At 43.4% G+C, this 19874-nt stretch overlaps 8 protein-coding genes across 8 annotated transcripts; 4 read left to right on the forward strand and 4 right to left on the reverse strand.

The window, feature by feature from the left end:
* Positions 1-1424: 1424 nt before the first annotated feature.
* On the forward strand, positions 1425-2717 carry O0I10_011910 (uncharacterized protein; the record flags this gene model as incomplete). The annotated part of the gene is made up of 4 exons (XM_058491869.1): positions 1425-1589; positions 1645-2317; positions 2377-2605; positions 2663-2717. The coding sequence occupies 4 exons, from the start codon at positions 1425-1427 to the stop codon at positions 2715-2717; spliced, it is 1122 nt and encodes a 373-aa protein (XP_058337357.1).
* Positions 2718-2823: 106 nt separating this feature from the next.
* On the reverse strand, positions 2824-3574 carry O0I10_011911 (uncharacterized protein; the record flags this gene model as incomplete). The annotated part of the gene is made up of 4 exons (XM_058491870.1): positions 2824-2843; positions 2912-3262; positions 3339-3402; positions 3572-3574. The coding sequence occupies 4 exons, from the start codon at positions 3572-3574 to the stop codon at positions 2824-2826; spliced, it is 438 nt and encodes a 145-aa protein (XP_058337358.1).
* A 2057-nt stretch (positions 3575-5631) lies between these two features.
* O0I10_011912 (uncharacterized protein) lies at positions 5632-6544 on the forward strand (the record flags this gene model as incomplete). Its single annotated transcript, XM_058491871.1, has 3 exons — positions 5632-5753; positions 5841-6339; positions 6401-6544. The coding sequence occupies 3 exons, from the start codon at positions 5632-5634 to the stop codon at positions 6542-6544; spliced, it is 765 nt and encodes a 254-aa protein (XP_058337359.1).
* A 320-nt stretch (positions 6545-6864) lies between these two features.
* Positions 6865-9155, forward strand: O0I10_011913 (uncharacterized protein; the record flags this gene model as incomplete). The annotated part of the gene is made up of 6 exons (XM_058491872.1): positions 6865-7323; positions 7390-7764; positions 7829-7930; positions 8005-8625; positions 8694-8867; positions 8925-9155. 6 exons carry the CDS (start codon positions 6865-6867, stop codon positions 9153-9155), a joined length of 1962 nt encoding a protein of 653 aa, XP_058337360.1.
* A 231-nt stretch (positions 9156-9386) lies between these two features.
* Positions 9387-9880, forward strand: O0I10_011914 (uncharacterized protein; the record flags this gene model as incomplete). The annotated part of the gene is made up of 3 exons (XM_058491873.1): positions 9387-9443; positions 9507-9653; positions 9731-9880. The coding sequence occupies 3 exons, from the start codon at positions 9387-9389 to the stop codon at positions 9878-9880; spliced, it is 354 nt and encodes a 117-aa protein (XP_058337361.1).
* Positions 9881-10120: 240 nt separating this feature from the next.
* On the reverse strand, positions 10121-13168 carry O0I10_011915 (uncharacterized protein; the record flags this gene model as incomplete). Its single annotated transcript, XM_058491874.1, has 11 exons — positions 10121-10168; positions 10234-10803; positions 10865-11200; positions 11252-11400; positions 11454-11720; positions 11773-11819; positions 11883-12182; positions 12257-12523; positions 12586-12785; positions 12853-13039; positions 13110-13168. The coding sequence occupies 11 exons, from the start codon at positions 13166-13168 to the stop codon at positions 10121-10123; spliced, it is 2430 nt and encodes an 809-aa protein (XP_058337362.1).
* A 303-nt stretch (positions 13169-13471) lies between these two features.
* Positions 13472-15400, reverse strand: O0I10_011916 (aspartate-tRNA(Asn) ligase; the record flags this gene model as incomplete). The annotated part of the gene is made up of 5 exons (XM_058491875.1): positions 13472-13871; positions 13954-14947; positions 15019-15076; positions 15142-15271; positions 15336-15400. The coding sequence occupies 5 exons, from the start codon at positions 15398-15400 to the stop codon at positions 13472-13474; spliced, it is 1647 nt and encodes a 548-aa protein (XP_058337363.1).
* Positions 15401-18889: 3489 nt separating this feature from the next.
* O0I10_011917 (uncharacterized protein) lies at positions 18890-19670 on the reverse strand (the record flags this gene model as incomplete). The annotated part of the gene is made up of 4 exons (XM_058491876.1): positions 18890-19268; positions 19330-19366; positions 19423-19458; positions 19529-19670. The coding sequence occupies 4 exons, from the start codon at positions 19668-19670 to the stop codon at positions 18890-18892; spliced, it is 594 nt and encodes a 197-aa protein (XP_058337364.1).
* Between the last annotated feature and the right edge of the window lie 204 nt (positions 19671-19874).

Genomic DNA, 19874 nt, shown 5'->3' on the forward strand with positions numbered 1-19874 from the left:
TCCTCCCATTCATCTTTGTTGTCCAATCCAATGCATACGAACGATTGTCTTGCTCCAGTCCATCATTCCCATCATTTAACTTTCTTGATTCGAGGTAACCTTGGTAGTAAGGTAATGGCTGTTGTTGGATCATCGTTATCATGTAAAGTATAAAATGACACACACCCTTTTGCTATACGTGAGGATCATTTCTTTTATTTACGTGTAACTATTGTCTATCGTGAGGGTGATGATGACGATGGGTGGATGGTGTGTATAGGGTAATTGAGTGGCCTCAGTGTAACAGCAGTAGGGTATTTAAACTTGGGGTCGGTTGCTCCACGACTTGAGACAACGCTTTCTCTTCTTTTTCTCCCTCCTTTCCTTATTCCATTCACGACATCTCGATCAAGGTAATGTATTATAAAAAAGTGCTCTTGTTGGCTGTGAGGTATTAATACAGTTCTGAACATACATAAGCAATTGCCGTAGCCAAGGTGATATCGTTGCTCCTCTTGTTCGTTGTTCCGCCGCTCCACGCTTGTTGCAACAAGTCCATTCCAAGCCCAATGTAATAGCAGCACCTGTTCCATTGACATGTACAGACAACAAGATTCGATCGCAAAGGCGTTGGCTCATTTGGCCTTTTGAAACGACTCGACTACACCACGCCATGGTTTTTCGGGTTTTCAGTAACCAACAACGAAGGTCTTTGTGTATAAGAAAAAGGCAAGTGGAGTGAAGAAAGACAATGAAAATGGCGTTGATTGTAATGACGATTTTGGCACCATCAGTGAGAATTTGTTGGTGGGATGTACCCTTTGAGGATCGGAAAGATCAACTATCTATGACTTTGGGCAACTACGAATGATGTCATTCCTTGTCAGTATCGAAGCGGCCTTGAGTGAACCATGCAGTGTTTTCGCCAAAGAGATCGGCCTGGCGTAGTGCGTAGATGGTGGTTTGGCTATGGTATGTCTACAGCTTCGCGTTCTTCCACAGAGATGATCGCCGCGTGATTATGAACATTATCCTTCCAATACGGACTTATTGAAGTGCTCGTTTTTATATTTATAGAGACGTAGATAAAGGTTATGATGGGGATAGAGGATGATTAAGGTATTCAAGGCAATGGCACAAACAAGCATGGCTTTCCTTCCTCCTTGCAAGATGTTGCGTGATGCATCCCATGTACATACGTATCTGATAGTTGACGGCTTAAAGGAACCATGCATTCATACATAGTGATACCTGCATCTGGTTGGCAAATAAATGACAAAAAGAAGATATGATATTAGGAGGTCAATGTGGATTGTAAAGCGAGAAGCAAAAGTGGGGTTGTCAACTTTATTATGCATGCATAACACACTGGTGCAGAATTTTTAGTCTATGTAGCGGGGAAGGGAACTGGAACATTTGACATCCCTTTCTCTCTCTTTTCAACCATGTCAGATCAACCTTCTCCCAAGCGCCAGCGTTCTGAGGAACCTGAGGACCCCTCCACTACACAGCAAGCTGCCGAACAAGAACAAGAAAATGATAATGATTACACACAAGAAGAGTTGGACAAGGGCTTTGAACTTATCAAGGCTGTGATTGCTGGCGATCTGGTAGGCACAACAAGCATCGTTCCCCCCATGCACATGATCTGACGCGATTGGTTAGGAAAAAGCCAAGGCATTGGAGGCTGACGATGCTGACATTTGCTTCAACGGAGACGAGCTTGGACGAACGCCTTTGCACCACGCAGCTGAACATGGAAAGAAGGAAATGGTCGAGTGGCTTCTCAGCGAAAGACATCCATACAACTTGCTTGATAAGAAGGACGTTACAGCAGGCGAGCTTGCATACAACAATGGACACCATGACATTTATGAAATGTTGATTGCCGAAGGAACGCGTGCCGAGTTATTGATCCGTGCCTTGAAGAAAGCATTTCCTGACGACGATGAGGAGGATGATAACAAGGTGCCCAATCAAGAATACCTGGAACAAAAGCTGCATTATGACGACAACAAGCTTATGGATGAGAACAACGATGCCGTGATGATGGGATGGGAAGCACCTTTGATGGTCGAACACGCCAAAGTTATGTGTCCTCGAGAAGGCTTGGATGTACTCAACGTCGGCTTTGGTTTGGGCTTGATCGATGACGAATTGCAAAAGTACAAACCACGCAACCACTACATTATCGAAGCTCATCCCGATGTTTACGCTCATATGAAGAAGCTTGGATGGGATAAGAAGCCTGGCGTCACTATTCTCTTTGGACGATGGCAGGACGTGGTACCCACCCTCACTCAGACATTCGATGGCATCTTTTTCGACACTTATGGAGGTACATATATATACGGACATGGTTACTGTTTCCATGGATACTAAGTGAACAACTTGTAGAGTTTTATGACGATTTACGTGCGTTCCATGATGCCGTTCCTAATATGCTCAACACCGATGGTATCTATACGTGGTTCAATGGTCTCGGTGCAACCAATCGATTCTTCCATGATGTGTATTGCCGTGTGAGCGAGATCGATTTGCATGAATTCGGCTTGAATACTGAATACGTCGAGATGCCTATCGGTACAGCTGATGAAAAAGGTGTTTGGGATGGCGTGCGTCAAAGGTAAGCGTGCTATGAGGATGACAACGGATCCGAGATTGAACTTGCGTCTCTTTTTAGATATTGGGTTCTCGATAACTACAAGTTGCCTATCTGCAAGTTTTCCAAAGAGTAGTTTCCTTTCCCCGGTTCATGCTGTATATATAATAGACTGTGCATTTGATTTTTGAACATGGTTTCCTTTATTGTGAAGGGTGATTTCGTACATGAGGACATGGTTTTTAAGCAATGAGCTCGACAACTAGAAAAAGAGAAAGCATGATTAGTTTCTACTTTTATCCACTCTATATGACAAAGAAGAATACATACCACCACCAGCCTTCTTGATCTTCTCCTCAGCAAGACGAGAGACGAAACGAGTGCGAACAATAACGGGTTGGGAGACCTTGCCCTTAGCCAAGACCTTGGCGTAACCGTTTTGCAAAGCATCAATGACAGGGACCTTTTCGGTGTTCTTGTACTTTTCACGGACACCCTCACCAGCCAAAGACCAGATCTTGTCAAGGTTGACAACAGGGCGCCAGTATTGGTTGCGCTTCAAGTGGAAGTGACGCATACCAACCTTACCAAAGTAACCAGGATGGTACTTGTCCATGTTGATACGGTGATGGTGTTGACCACCAGCAAGACCACGACCACCGGGATGCTTTCTGTGCTTGCCTATTCAATAAACAATCCACCCTATTGAGTTTTGATATCCCTTTACATGATGTTGTTGTCAATGTCGTCTACATACCAATACGACCGTGACCGGCGGAAACGTGTCCACGCTTCTTTCTGTTGTGGTGGAGTCTGGTAGGCTAAAAGAACAAGTACAAGAAATAAATGGATTAGAGCCGAGTAACATTATCATCCATCGTTCATCCTTTGATTATTCGTTCATCCACATGTCGAATGTATTCATCCATCCATCCAATCGCCATATCCACTATTGTTCACCCCCATTAACATAGTGCAGGGATTACTTACCATTGCGCTTTAAAGAGAAGGAATCACTCTGCAATCATTTGGGTTTGGAAATACACGTACAGATTTCGGATTCCGCAACACATTCAAGTAGCTGATAGCTCATTTTGATCTATCAATGCAAACATGTATCCTCACCTGCCATCACAAAATCACCCTAATAATGGAATACGTTTATACATGCTCCTCATCTAATAAAATGCTTCCAAGAGTGATGAATCCAAACCACGGCATTCTTTTGCAGTGACAATCTTTGAGGCTTCTTCTAGGTTTTCCTTGGGCGTTAGACAGTTTACGGATACTTTGGCCCACATTTCTCAATCGGATTCAGGGAAGGCGAATAAAATAGAAAGTAGCTGTTTACACTTTTTCGAGTATCACTTGCCCATCAGCTACAGTTATCCATGCTAAATGATTGTTGTCGCTGAGTTACGAATCGCTGCGCTGAGTTACGGATTGTAGCGTTGACCTTCCTCAAAATGATGCTCGTCAAGATAGTAAGGGCTTTGCTATTTGCACCATCCTTTACTCGAAGCACAATTGAGCAATGCCATGGGATTGGTTGCTGATATCAAAGGCGATCCAATCATTCTCGCTCTTTACCGAACACGCATACCAATATTAAAAGTAGGTTGACAACATCATGGTAAGGCACCTTTTTAATAGTGGGGATGTGCATTAGGCGTACAAGTAGCTGATTTTCTTGATAGATTACATCACCTGCATTAGGCGTACAAGTGATTGATTTCCTTGATTGATTTTACCAGCTGTCCTAGTTTGGCCATGTATGCACATACAACATTACACCTAGGCTCCTCAGACTTAATCCTGGTATATGCGCCCCACCCACTTTATCAGATCATGGATCAATTTATCAATGCATCATCCCCAACAAACAGAATACCCACGCCCAATGCACAATAAAAGGATGTTGTCGCCGCCCATCATACTCCCACACGTCTCTTTCCTCTGTCATTCTTCTTTGATTGCTTACAAGGCCAAATGTCCAAGGTTTGTGCGTATCACATCTTGCAACCTGTGAATAAGCGCTGATCCTTGTGGTCATTCAAAAGGCTTCTTGTTATCCTGCTCTCATTGTTGTTGACGTCGTCCTCATTGTGATACGTTGGATTCTTATAAAAATGTAAAGCCTAATCATGTTGTTTGAAGAGTCACTACTCATACACGCTACTTTGTTACTTTCGATAGATATAACTGTCTCCCCATGATGCCTCTTTTGGTTACGGTGCCATGGTCTACGTCGGGTGCTGAAATTGACATGGTTCATTTGACATGGTCCAAATAGCAAGGTCCCGATGTTAAAGTCGTTGCCACCTCTGCCACACCACGAAACCAGAATCAGCAACTAAAACCAACAGGCGCAATCTATACGATCATTACCAATCTGTACATGGTAAGTATACAATAGAAGTTTAAGAAGAAATACTTTATTCACGTGTTTCCATGGCAGCTCTACGGTTGCCACAGCAACAAGCACGAAAGAAACAAAAGCAAGGAGAATCAGAGTAAAGCGCACCCAACCTGGCCTCTATTCTTCTTTTTGTTCTTATTCTTAATCCTTTGTAGGTTTCAAATCGTCATTGATAAAGCTCTCGAGAAGAGGTATTGTTCTTTTGTATTGAAACCATGTCGTTGCATCCATTTACTTAAATTGAAGAAGAAGAAACGATTGATCAAGCACGTGTTTGAAGCCCAACAAGTGCCAACCAACATCCGCATGTCTGAAAATGGCCTCTTGGACCCACGCTTTTGTGTACACATATATAATAAAACCAATACCTTTTATTACTTCAACGTTATTGTATGTAAGCTGAGCTATGTGAAATTACAATTATTGGCAAGATGGATGATGATTCAGTGTCATTTTCCCAAAAGAGGGCAGCATGAATGATAAAGAGAGATCTAAGGCTTCCTGTGATGGATGGCCCTTGGAATTCACGTAGCCCATTTGACAGCCGACATTTAGAGAACCGATCAAACTCTTGGGCTTCTTCTTCCAGCACTTTCTTGCCACCAACCCCCTCCCCCTCATTCGTCCAGCTATGATCACCGATCAACGAGAAGAAACCCTTCGTGAAGTGTGTGCTTTGGGGAACATTAAGGCTGCTCAACATTTCGCCAATTCAGGCGTCAACTTGAATTCACAAAACAAAATGAACGGATGGTATGGGCATTGAAGAGACCCTTCCCCCACTTTTTTGCAATGGTGCTTACAAAAGTGTGTTTCGTTTACGGTTCCATGGTAGCAAAGGTGTGCGCTTCATTGGGCATCCCATCGTGGTCACGTCAACGTGGTGCGCTTACTCTTATCCAACGGTGCCGATCCCAATGTAAAGACCCACAAGGATCAAACAGCCCTTGATTTGGCACGTGACAAACATCCCGAGATCGTCAGCCTACTTGAGCCTGTCACTAGTACTGGTGGTGATGATACCAACCAAGCAAAACCTGAGCCTGCATTACCCATTGTGCCGAGGTACCTGAAAGAACCAGACTTGGAGAAATCATGGTTGCTGCCGGATGAATTTTCCGAGGCTCGTATCGAGAATGTTGTACGACAACATCAAGCTCGTAAGGATATGGAACAACCACCCCAACCGCAGCAGCAGCAGCAACAACAACAAAGCAATACATCCGCAGCAGAAAAAGAGATCCTTGTTTATCTTGGCAATCGCAACGACGAGTCGATTATGGGATCCGTCTTCTTAAAGAATGAATCGATTGATGCATCGTTAGCATCTATCAAGCAGGTAAGAGTTTGCATTTCTTTGGCAAGATGGGTATGATTGTACTTATCATTGCATGTACCAGGAATTGGATGGATTACCGGAGAACTTTGTGCTTGGTCGTAACAATGGCAAGATGACGATCCCTATCAATTCCAAGCAGATGGATAAACCCTTGTTAGATATCTTCCGTGGTGAAGAGGATGTACTTGTTATTATCCCCAAATAATTATAAAGCTGTAATTTTATTCGACTTGCAGGCACTGACATAGGGTGGTGGGGGGTGGGGAGGGAAAATGAGTAACAAGCAAACTTGAATGCACCTTGGCAAACATCATTTGATAGTGCTTGGAGACATGAATGATGATGATTCCGGTTTATTGTGGATCCACAAACAATGATGCATTGAGTTGAAAAGGAAACCAAAACAAAGGGCAAATCGAGTTTCCAAAAATGTGATCTTGCTTTGATATCGTTTCCCACCTCCTTCATTCCTCAAATGATATAAACCAGCAGCTCATTTGCATTCTTTTTTCTTTCCTCTTCTTTATGGTTTATCATCCAAAACAACTTGATCCATCGGTAGATGTTGGATCACCAAAGCCAACACGGCTTCGACAACCCACTGCAGTAAAAAGATCCGTTCATGCAACCCCACCATCATCATCATCAACACCCACCACCACCAAACGCACATCTTCCCGGATGACCGTTACCAATAACAACACCATGCCAAATCGTCGTCCCATGGAGAAAAAGAATACTCGACAACAACAACCAGCATTGAACAAGTCCATTCCAACAATGCCAAAAGCCAATGCGCCCAATCGTCAACGCCAGCCCCATTCTCCCCATGCACGATCGCCACCCGCCCCGTCTAAAAGAAGTGGTGGCCACAAACCTCCTAACCATACGACTCGATTACCAGCATCTCGGTCCCCTGCTACACAGAAATCCTTATCACCAGTGGCGAAGATGCGAGAGCAATATGACAAGCTGAAACTACAGGTTACACAACATGATGCGGTATTTCATTGTCTTTGCATGACTAACACCTACTACTACTTTATGTAGAACAACCAAAACATGGATGTCATTGCTCAGCAACAAGATGAATTGCGTAAACTCAAAGATCAGTTGGCACAGCAACAACAACCCGCAACACCTCCTCCCGAAGTGAAACAACCTAGCAACAACAATCATGCATCATTGAAAGATGAAGAAGACAATGAGACAACAACAACTGAACACCAGCTGCATGAACTCGAGCGGCAAACCATGAAACGAGATGAAGAATTGGAGCAGTTGCGAATGGAGTTGAAACAACAACGTGATGCATTAGTGAAGGATGATCATCGTTTAGCATTGGAGGAAAGGGAAAATGATTTGCAACAACGTGAAGAGATGCTTAAACAATACCAGGATCAATTGAACCAACTCAAAGTGGAGGTAAGTATGGGGGGTGCCTATGTACTTGTTATATGCATACGGGATATTCATTCGCCTATACTAGAACAAACAAGCTTTGCAGCGCTTGACTGAAAAGGAAAAGGAGCTCAAAACACACCAGGATAAGCTTGCTCCCGAGATTATAGCCTTGAATGAACAACTCGAGGTAATAATAATAATAACAACAGCCTCCTCCTTAACACCCCCTGACAATGACACATGATGGTTTTTATTATCCAGCAACAAAAACAAAAGCATCAAGAAAGTTTACGCCAACATGAAATCATCCTTGATGAAAAGAATCAACTCCTGCAAGAGCACCAGGCCATCTTGAAAGAGATGCAAGACGCTCATCAGAATGAGATTTCCAAGCTCCAAGCCGATCAGATCAAGAACATCCTTTTATTGAAACAACGCCATGCCAAAGAAGTAGCTGATATCAAAGCACGTTTGGAAGAAGCAGAGTCGAAGCTCCTCAACAACAGCAAGGATGGCAACAACAACGACCAAATGATGGAAGAACAATTGGAACGCGTGTTGAAGGAATTCGAACAAGCAGAGCATTCACATCCAGTACAACAGCAAGATGATAATAACAAAATGCAACATGCAGCAGCGGGTAAATCGCCACAACATCATCACCCAAAACAACAACCATGGACATCACGTTTCTTACCAACCGAAGCTGTTTCATGGCCACCACCGCAACCATTATCCATTCTTCGAAAGACCAACAATGCATACTCACAGCAAATCCAGTCTTCAGCACATGACGATGATGATGAAGCATTACCTGATTTGATACCTTCCAACAATACAAAGATCCAATTATACATTTCCTCCGTCTCTGGTAGCCCCTTGGTAATTTATCTTGGTCGTCGAGAGACGTTCATCTCTTTGAGTTGTATACTAAAATGTTGTACATATAGGTAAAACGCCATCAAGATACCATACAACAACTGCTCAAGAACAATAATATTCCTTTTCAAGTGGTGGACGTGGCAACAAGCAAAATGGCCGTGGAGCATATGAAACGTTACGGCAATAACAGGTCGAGTGAGGGACATGTACCACAAGTGTTCGTGGGTGGTGAATATCGAGGCGTAAGTATACCTATCCATTGTCTTTTATGCGAGTGGGCTCACTCATTTGTGTTTTAGGAGTACGAAGATATCCTTCAACATGCAGAGAATGGGACATTGGAAGCACTCTTGAAACCTGAAAACGACAAGGCACAAGATACTATGGAAGGCACACAAACAAGCACAACGTCCAGCTCTAGTTCTTCCTGGCAATGCCCTGTGCACGATGATGATGATGACGAGTATTTGTTAAAAGAGCTTGAAAAAGAATTATGCAATGGCAAACAAATTGATATTGATAGCCTGTAGTCGTTGTTCTATTGTAAATCCCACCCTTTTTTTATTTCATGTATTCATTCCCCATCTACCAGCATCATCTATTGTATATCATTCTCTATCGTTCCTATAAAGAAAAACCATATTGTCATGACTACCACCACAGGTGACTCGTCTCCATGGTCACGTGAATGCCAATGGGGCGGTGGATTTTGCCTGGCTTTGAATTCTTCGCAACGATAACACACCCCTTTGCCTTTTGACATGCAAGCATCCACACTTTCCACCTACCGACATCTCTTGCGTGAAGTCAATCGACAGGTTGATAGGGTCTACATTGAGCGGGGGTTGCGATCGTATCACTAATGCAAGTATTCACTTTAGTTTGCCAAGAGCAATGACGTTTTCCCAAAGCAGTTGAAGACTATCTACCGTGAAAACCAGGGTGTCACCGATCCCGAACGCATCATGAGCTTGAATCGCAATGCAGAGAATGTGTTGACTTATCTCAAGAGCTCACGACAACACAAGGTATACTTTTGCCAAATGGGCGGTTTTTTTTCTGTCAACTCGAAGGGGATCATTAAAACGATTTTGATGATGCATAGGAACTACGTGATCGATACACAGCCATTGTTATGGAACAAAAGAAAAAGCTCGAAATGACAGCAAAGCGAGTGGGTCTCGAGTTACCCAAAGAGTATGATCCCCAAACCGTTGCTCAAGATCGCGTCATGAATGCATTTCACAAGCAGTAGATAATAGAATTTTACATGAGATTGTATAAAACATTTGGCATTGTTGGGAAATCATTTGTAAATGTATGATGTAATGTACAGTGGATTCATTCTAATATCCTAAAGGTATATATATCATCTCAATCAAGCAGCGATGTTTCTTCATCCATCTTTGTATCCTGGCAACACATAGCTGGAGAGGAGGGAGGAGGAGTGATTCGACTTGCGTGCGTGCGTGTGGGCTCGTGAATGCAATAGCACTTAGTTTCTGTAAATTTCTCTCACCAAGAACGCAGCTACATCCAAATCCTATAAAGGTGTAGGAAACAGTCAATAAATGAAGCAATCACCTATAGATGCCATTTTTCACTTACCTGCCAATATTGCATATGGGCACTAAATGCGCTTAGATAAGGATTCTCCAAGATGCCTTCTTGCAAACAAAAATCGACACGACCCGTTTGATTTAACATCCTCAATTTCTCTGCACCTGAAGTCTCACTTGCCGATGAAGCAGCTCTTTTCCGATACTTGTCTGTCAATGAAGGATCACTCCGTGACCGAGAACGCAATGTATTTTGCTCATCCGATTCAGGTGACAGGGATTCACTGCTACCCGTAGTAAGCTCGTTGTTGTTGTTTTCTGGATTGGCAGCAGTGGCAGCGGCAGTGGCAGCGGCAGCAGAAGCAGCAGTTGCTTGATTGATATCATCCTCCAATTGCTTTGAAAGACCCAATCCACGCATAAACAAGTTGGCTGTTAATCCCATTTTGAACGATTCATACATGGCACCCGCTCGATTGGCAATACCGGACCCCACGCTAAAGCCAGCATCAATCACGCTCTTTAAGCCGCCCTTGATATACGTGATAGGCACCGGTTTCAATTTGGCAGAATGTTGACGTGCAATCAAAGGCTCAAGTCGATACGCCACTGGATCAGACTACATCCCAGAGAGGTCAATTTCATGTGTATGGAAATAGAGAGGGATGATAATACTTTACCTTGTGAAAGATATTGTATAGGTTTTCAACAGCAGGGTAACAAAAGGACACCGTACTCGAGGATTTGGACATGTCACCAAAATTGTTCACTTTGCCATTCGCCATATCCTCTTCAAGACACTTTCGAGATGCAATCTTGTATCCTCGTAACAAAAGAATCACACCGAGAGGGGAGCCCACCGCAAAAAAGTTTCGAACCGGGAATAACAAGGCTGGTGACTTCTTGTCCATAGCCATGGAGGATGCTTGTAAATCATCAAGCATGGAAAGCGTACGAGCTTCTCTTGTGAGGGGTTGTTCTGGTTGTGTGCTCAAGATATCAAATGCAAGGAGAGACTAAAAGGCAAATTAGTCAATCAACCATCAGAAATAGAGATCGAGACTTACGCCGAGAGAATGACCAAGTAGGGTCACTTTGCCATTCCTTTCAATAAAATCAGGATTCCTTCGAACGAAAAGACGATAGACGCGATTGATCTCTCGTGTGATAATGGATGTCATTTGATCTCGGTACTTTTGTGTCAGGTATAAGGGTACTATTATAGGGAATGAGTTATCATCATAAAAGAGGACAAAGTATAATACATACCATCGAGAAGGACATCAGAGACGACTAGACGAATATTGGGTACACCATCCAAAGTCACCTCATCAAGCGTGGGACAACCATCATCGGCACCGATCATTCCAAGATCCATCTCCACGCCTTCTTCATCATCACTTGCCATGCCAAATGTGATTTCATGCCGCCAAAGAATAGGAAGGACTTGAATGCCATTGGGTCGTTGTGGATTGTCAGTGGCTGCAATGGCTGTGGAATAGGCGGATTTGAGTGTCTTTCGCAGCATGTTGACATCTAGAAAAAAAAGTGAGCCATCATTCTACCAGGTATATATGATAAGCCTTACCATGTGTAAAGTTTTGACCCATCCTCTCGGACATCTTTTGACCAATGCTAATAATATGCAAGTCAACAACCCCGTCGTCTTTGCAATGATCATCGAGAACGATAACTTACCCGTGAATCACAAAGACCAAATGATCAATACTTCTAACTTCCTCTTCACTATCTTCATTGTCATAATCCTCCATTTCTTGTTCTGCCATGGTCATATCATTTGCAAGCTTCTCGTCAGGTTTCATGCCACGTTCTTGTTGTGCTGCTGCTCCTGGTTGTTTGGGTGAATGGGTTGTTGCCTTTGATTTGCTTTGCTTTTCCACCTCCGGGTATCCTCGCAACAAGCGTGTGCCGCCCAAATTGGATCGGTTGGTGAGTCGTGTGATAATGCTTTTGGCTATTTTGCTTCCCGCTGTGTTGCTATTTGTTACATAAACATGTAAACAATGAGCACATACACACACATGTCAAAACATGTTTTCTTTTGAGCTTACTAGAGTAACCATGCAGTATTGGTGCCTGTGTAAACCATGTATTGTCCAAGATAAGGGCCCAACAAGTTCCATTGCTTTTCCACAGGTTGCTGTTCCAATTTCTGTTCCAGCTTCTTTTCTTCAATGGCAGTGTCCGATCGTTGAAGATCTTCTTCCTCTTTGAGCGTTGAATCGGTAGTGGTGGAGGATGATGAGTTGTTGATTGTTGTTGTTGTGGAGGATGGTGTCATGGGTGGATCTTCAGTAATCAACCAAGGTTTATGCTTGCTTGAATGGATGTCATGTTAACAAAGAAAACGAGAGAGAGAGGGAAATCAATCACTACTTACTAGTAACCCAGCTCGATTTGTTCTGCCAAATTCTCTTCACAAGGAACCCATTTGGAGCCATCACCTTGCATAAACCAAGTTGCACGTCGCACTTCGTACACGGGACCTTCCCAATACACAGGGCTGATGGTTCTTTGTGTTACATCCACTTCAAACAAATGATCTTCGTTCACTAATACGGTTGCACGCACATCGTTGTTCTGATAATGAAAACTATTATTAACCCCCAAACTTGGCGTATACAACACACATCCTTTATACGCGTACCTGATACGCCTTTTCAAGCGCATTCGAATCACGTTTAGAGAATGGAATCCAATCTTTGGGTGGTGTGCGTTTTGGAGAAGCAGGTGGTGCCGGGCTACTGGTGCCTTTGCTGCGTGATGAGTTGGTGCCGCTTCGTGCTCGTCGATTCACAATGGGATCTGAAATTGGGCTATCCACAGCATGGAACCTAGCAATGGAATGGGGTGCAGAGGATCAATGACTTGTACATGGTGTACCATGAAGGGATAATCGTTTACCATCGGACAGCTAGATTAGGAGCGTCTGGATCGGGTAGCAGACTTCGAGGACGACCCATACGTCGGTTCATATGATGGGATTGTGTGAGACTGTGTAAAGAGGATAAATCACTATCGATCATGATGATGCGATTTGAAGGGGGTTAAAGATAAAGAGAGAGAGAGAGAGAGAGGAAAAGATAGGAACAAAAGGAGGAGGGCTGTGTATGTGTGTACGGCATTCCAATTCCCTTTTGACACACGTCCGCATCTTGCAGGATTCACATGTTAAACCTAAGCACGTACCCCATCCATAGCAATAAATTATATATACAAAAAACATTTGATGTGTTGGTTTATTATTGTCTATTGCAAGGAGGATCTTAAGGCTCAAGACGCTTGGGGTCACGAGGGAAGAGACTGGTACGACGAATGTTGCCAAGGGCAAGGTAAAGCATGACAACACGTTCCAAACCAACACCACCACCAGCGTGAGGAGGAGCACCAATCTTGAATGCATCAATATAAGGTTGGATAGTAGAGATATCGACACCATGTTCCTTTGCACGTTCAACCAAGAAATCGGGATCATGGATACGTTGAGCACCAGACATGATTTCTTCACCACGCATGAAAAAGTCATAAGAGTTGGAGTATTGAGGGTTCTCTGCATCGGGCATGGTGTAGAAAGGACGAACAGCGAGAGGGAACTTGTCCAAAATGTAAAAGTCGGTGTGGTACTTTTCCTTGACAAGCTTGCCAAGCAACTTTTCGTTGGTGGTGCTATTATCATGTGTGTGTAACAAGCTACGTGTCAGTGTATCTATCGATGGATGTGGGCAATCATCCCCCATCTCACACATACCTCAAATCATCATAGTCACCAAGTTCAACACCGGCATCACGCAACATTTGGATACCTTCAGAGTACTTGAGACGAAGGGTCTTTGGCAAGAATTCGAAATCTTCGAAAGGATATTGTCTCTTGACAGCTTCAATCTCGACGCTGTAACGCTTCTTGAGGTTGGTGAAGATGTAAACAAACATTTCATCAAGGACATCAACGACTTCGTGATAGTGCTCATTGAAAGCCATTTCCATATCGAGACCCACGAATTCGGTCATGTGACGATGGGTGTTGGAATCCTCGGCACGGAAGACAGGTGCAATTTCAAAGACACGACCAAAATCGGCAGCAATACACATTTGCTTGTACAGCTGAGGGCTTTGAGCGAGGTAAGCACTTTGCTTAAAGTAAGAGACGCGGAACACGTTGGAGCCACCTTCAGAGGCAGTAGCAATCAATTTGGGGGTGTGGATCTCGGTAAACTTCTTTTCAATCAAGAATTCACGGAACAACAAGCAAACGGCTGATTGGAGGCGGAAGATGGCATTGTTGGTCGTCGTACGCAAGTCGAGGACACGATTGTTGAGACGCGTATCAAGGTTGACACGAACAAATTGGCTGTCTTCTTGCTCAAAGTCCGTTTCACGACGCGAGGCATCTTCAAGAGAAAAGACAATGCGTTCCTTGACTTCGGAGACAACGTAAATCTTGTCAATAGCAAGTTCAGCATCCGAGATAGTGCAGCTCTTGACTTCATCCACAGGCTTGGAAATGGTAGCATGGACAACAACAATGGATTCGGAAGGAATGCCAACGCAGAATTTCACCATAGGCTTGCTAATGGTCTTTTCATCGGCAGTGATGATACCTTGGATAGTAGACACACCTTGGCGGAAAACGAAAAAGCACATCTTGTTGCCAGTAGCACGCGAAGTGTGCACACGAGCACGGATCACAACCGATTCACCGGCACGACCCCCATTGATGTGAGTAATGTCCTCATATTTGGTATCTAAAAAAGAACTCACACAATTGAATATCATTCCCCACCTTTCCTCTCTCTTTTCATGATGTAGCACTTACCAGTACGAGATTGGGATTGGTTCATAGGAAGCTTGCCATAACGGTCTTGCGAAAAGTCCTATAACGTGTTTCTTTTTTTAAGTACAAGGGCATGATGGATTCATTGAAATACAAGAGACATACCACATTAGCAGCATCACGAGCAGCCTTCTCCTCAGCAAGCTTAGCGGCAGTAGCAGCCTTGCGTTCGGCCTTTTCCTTTTCCTTTTGAAGCTTCTTCAAGGCCTTTTTGGAAAGAGGTTTGCCTTCCTCGCTACAAGACATTACGGCATTAGCGAATGGGGTTGGACAACAATGGCGTATTGTTTTATACTTACTCAAGGATAACTTCTTCAGTCTTTTGAGTGATTTCTTCAACGGGGTCCTTTGTAGGTTCTGACATTGTCGACGAAACGAAAGGAGAGGTGGGGCTACGCGCTAGAATAAATTTTATACACTTGTTAGTGGCGCCTGGTCCGGCCCGGGCTGTTACTCACGCTGATTTGCTTATACATTCACATACATATACAGAAATGAAATGCCCCATTGGGATCAGGATATCATCACACATACTTTTACTAGGCCGCCAACTGCTCGCTTCGCTCGTAAACGTCGATTTTGTGTGGAAAGGCTTACCACTATGTGTGCTGCAAATGACCCGCTCATCCCCAAATGAGATTTACTTTACTTTTACATAGTGACTTATATGTTGCTTTTATTCGCTTGCAAGGATTCGCTTGGAAGTATTCTGGAAGATGTCTGCTGCGATGGCGATGTCTTATCTGGGTTTCTTTTTTTGTATACTTGAAAGAGTAACATCATTACAGAGCACAATCATTTTGATAATATAGATTTGTATACTTGTAAGAATGCGTTGAGAGGAGAGATTCTTTATGCGCGAACATGCATGCAATGTAACATCTCATTTGCTTGCTACATGGCCTCCCTTTGACGCACCCTTGTACTTCCAACACACTGAATCATGTATAATGGGATCACCGAAATGTCATTCACAACCATCCATCCATCGCTATTGATTGCTGCTATGTTCTTCAAATGAGAGCGATTTATTATCGATAGGGAAAGGGTAAGTGATCAATGATTGTAAATCTGATGCGTCATTGTGACGGGAGAAAAAAGTATCCTTCCTTTGGGAATCGATAGGGATGAATGTGGGGGAGCAAACAGTTGAATCTATCTGATGCGTCATTGTGACGGGATTAAAAAGAGTCCTTTCTTTGAGAGCATGAAAAAGAAGACGCCCGCATTTGAGACTTCCACCTGCTGATGTTGATGCTGCTGCTTTTCCGGGATCCCTTTTTTTTGACACGCTCATGCAGTTCCAGTACATTGATCCATGTAATGCGGTTACTGAAATATCACTGAGAGTCAACCATCATCGCTTGTTGCTGCTATCCTCTTCAATTGATAGCGATTTCTAATCGATAGGGGAAGGAGGGAAGCTAACAAACGTAATTTGATGCATCATTGTGATGCAAGTTTTTTTTTGCTACATACAAAGGGCTATGTGGGCGCGTTTGTTATTTCTCTTATCCCGCCACGTTACTCTTGTGCTGTCCCCACACTCTCTTTTTTCTCGTGCTACATGAGCCTGGGATCCATGCATGGACAATGACACGCCACCTTATCTCATAACATGTGTTGGTGTACTCATGCATAAACAATAACTTTTATTGCTGGAGGGCCATACGGGCCTAGATGTCTAGGCATTTTCTATTGTTTTCCCTCGCTACTCGTGATAGATTTGGTTTACGTGTTGATCCCCCCCCCACACACACGCTCCTTTTTCTCATGCGTGAGCCTGGAGTCCATGATTCAACAATGACACGCCACCCTTATCTCATGCTCCTTGGACAGTGCATTCATGCATCAACCATAGTTTTTTTTTCTACAGCGTGCTGTGCAGGCCGAGAATGAGACAATGACATGATGTCTTTATTCTTGTTGTTGTCGGGTATCCACATTCCATTTCCCTTACCCAATGAGCTACGGATTCATGCATCAAAGATGACGCGCCCTTATCTCATACATACTCCAGGTACAAACAATAGCTTTTTTTTCTATGTGGGGCCGTGTGAGTCTAGATGTAGATTTAGACATTTCTTTTCCTACTCAGGATAATTTTTGTTTGTGTTGACCACCCCCCTCACATTCTCCCTTTCTCATGCATGAGCCTGGAGTCCATGACTTAATAATGACACGCCACCCTTATCTCCTACTCCATGAGCCAATACATTCATGCATCAGGTATAGTTTTTTCCTTACATTTGGCTATGTGGGCCGAGAATCAGACAATGACGCATACAACTTTTTCCGCTACTCTGGGTACTTTTACTACATCCAATGACCTCGCCACATTCCACTTTCGTATACTCATTGAGCTATGGATTCATGCATCAACAATGACACGCCACCCTTATCTCGTAGCTCCGTGAACCAATGGATTCATACATCAACAATAGTGTTTCTTGTTGGGATTCTGTGTTTGTGGGGAGGGGGAGATTGACCCCTAGATTTTGACACAATGTATTTTTTTTTCTTGGCATCCTTTGATTCATGCAGTGACCTTTCCACATTCCTGTAACGCCTTGATGCCAACCGTCAATGGATCAACAATGACGCATCCTCGCTTGTCTTCTTTTCACAAAGTAATGGTGGATCATCAACAACGGTTTTCTTCCTCCAAGATGTGGTCATCGGAGACCCACCCCACCTTGTCACTGCTGATACTTTTGGATTCATGTATTACCCATTGCTTATCTCTTCCTCGTACACCAATGAAGTATCAACAATGACACTTTTTTTTTGTTTGTACACGCGACCATGTAGGTCGAGGCATACTTTTGGACTCATGTTTTCTCCCGTTTGTCACTCGTGATGCTCATGAATTCATGCATTGATCCCCAACAAATGTCATTCTTATCCTTATCTTGTTCTTCTGCGAGGGGATCCCATAGGTGCGATAAAGATGACTCATTGTTTTATTTTTCTGCACTCTCGGATGCTGTGTGGATTGACGCATGAATGACGGGATGACTTTTTTTTTTCTGGCGCCTTCCGCGGGACCGTGCTCATTGAGAAACGATATATAATATTGAACACGCTCTCTATCTCACGCTCCTTTATCTTCCAACTATCTCTTGGCCACACACACACACACACATACACACATCATCTCGGGGGTTCGTATTGCTGGCTCATTCAAGTTATGCTTCTTCCATGTACTCATTGCAACCATGTCATTGTAGTTGGCCACCCTCCCAAACGTCTTGCTGTCACCTGTTGCTACCAAGTCCAACGCCATTAGCTTTGTCACTCGCCTCCGCACTTTCCTCCCCCCCTCCCCATCATCCTCAGCAAGGTAAGTCTTCAAGTTGGATCTGATGTATGATTTATATTGACATCTTTCAATAGTAGGGATAAAACAACGGCACAGCCATTTCCCGCCTCCCTACCTTGACCGGTAGAGGACATCGGCAGCTGGGTCCATCCCAGCGTTCCCTCCTTGCTTTGCTTGTGGGGGTAAGTATTTGTATTTGGGTATGGTGGTTTTTTCGTTGCTGATACTAACAACATTCTCTTACTATTCTTCCGTCATCTCTTTGGTCTTCGTTTCCTTTTTGGTTATCTCCTATTCCTTTTGTGGATTACTTTATCTTATCAACATTCAATTATTTTAATAATAAAGATGACATGGAATGACCGATCATTAATAAAAAGAGGTCCAAATGATAATCATGTGATTGATGACACACACACACAAAAGAGAGGGGGTTGGTTGGTTGCATAGAGTATATGTATATTTCATGCTTAGTTATGTAGGTATTAGGAAAAGAAAAAGTATATCAAATTCGCAAACAAGGACGATGGTTTAACAAGAGGAGGATGATGAATTCTTTCGTTCCGTCAATCCTGCTGCTGCTGCTGCTGCACTATGACGAGAGGGATGGAGTTTTTTCTTTCTTGTACGCTTTGAATCGGCTTTGCCAATACGACGAGGACGTTCAGTCGATTTGATCGTATTGTTGTTGTTATCTTGCTTTGTTGGTTGTATAGCATTTTCAATCATGTCGCTTGTCGTATCATCCGAGATGGCTTCACGTTGTTTTCGATTCGCTTCCTCAAACATGATAAACCATTGCACCGGTAAACGTTGCCCAACACTAACGCCAAGTTGGTACCATAATTCAATCAATGGATTGGATAATTCGTCGAATGCCACGAATGCATCAAAGTCACCGACCAAGTAACTAGAAAAAAGAAGTTCTTAGCACGCACACACCTTTACGTATATGAATGTATGCAATGTACCTGGTATTCACCCATCGCATCGATCCACCTGTGTAACCTGAAATCTCACCTTATGAGCGAATCATATCCAAAGCAATGATAATAGTATCTTACGCAAGAGCAAGAATGAATACAAGTCTTCGTGGATGCCTATAAAAAAAAGAACAATAATAGATAAACATGGACGTCTGCGTTGCATAAATGGATGATCAAAATCGACCTTCAAAGATAGCAATGTGTGCACCAGACGTTACCCTGAGAAGATAGCTTTTACCCTCTTGTAAAGTGTCGGCAGGCACCTGTATTGTGTTCTTTTTTGTGATCTTTTTGTTACGTATCCAGCGCATTACTCCAGCGCTCATAGCAAAAGGAGAGCGAAAAGTAAAAAAAAGGGAAACGGGATAAAGAAGGGCAAAAAAGGTGAGGTTTGACACCACATTAAATGAGGTAGATATGGGTGTGTGTGTGTGTGTATGTGTGGCGAAATCAAAAACCCGCCATTTGCCCGTGTATATACATAGTTTCTCCTGTGCATTGCACGCCAAGCAGCCTATTTCTACCACTAC

Source organism: Lichtheimia ornata, assembly GCF_029851405.1.
Source record: "Lichtheimia ornata isolate CBS 291.66 chromosome Unknown scaffold00104, whole genome shotgun sequence".
NCBI lineage: Eukaryota > Fungi > Mucoromycota > Mucoromycetes > Mucorales > Lichtheimiaceae > Lichtheimia > Lichtheimia ornata.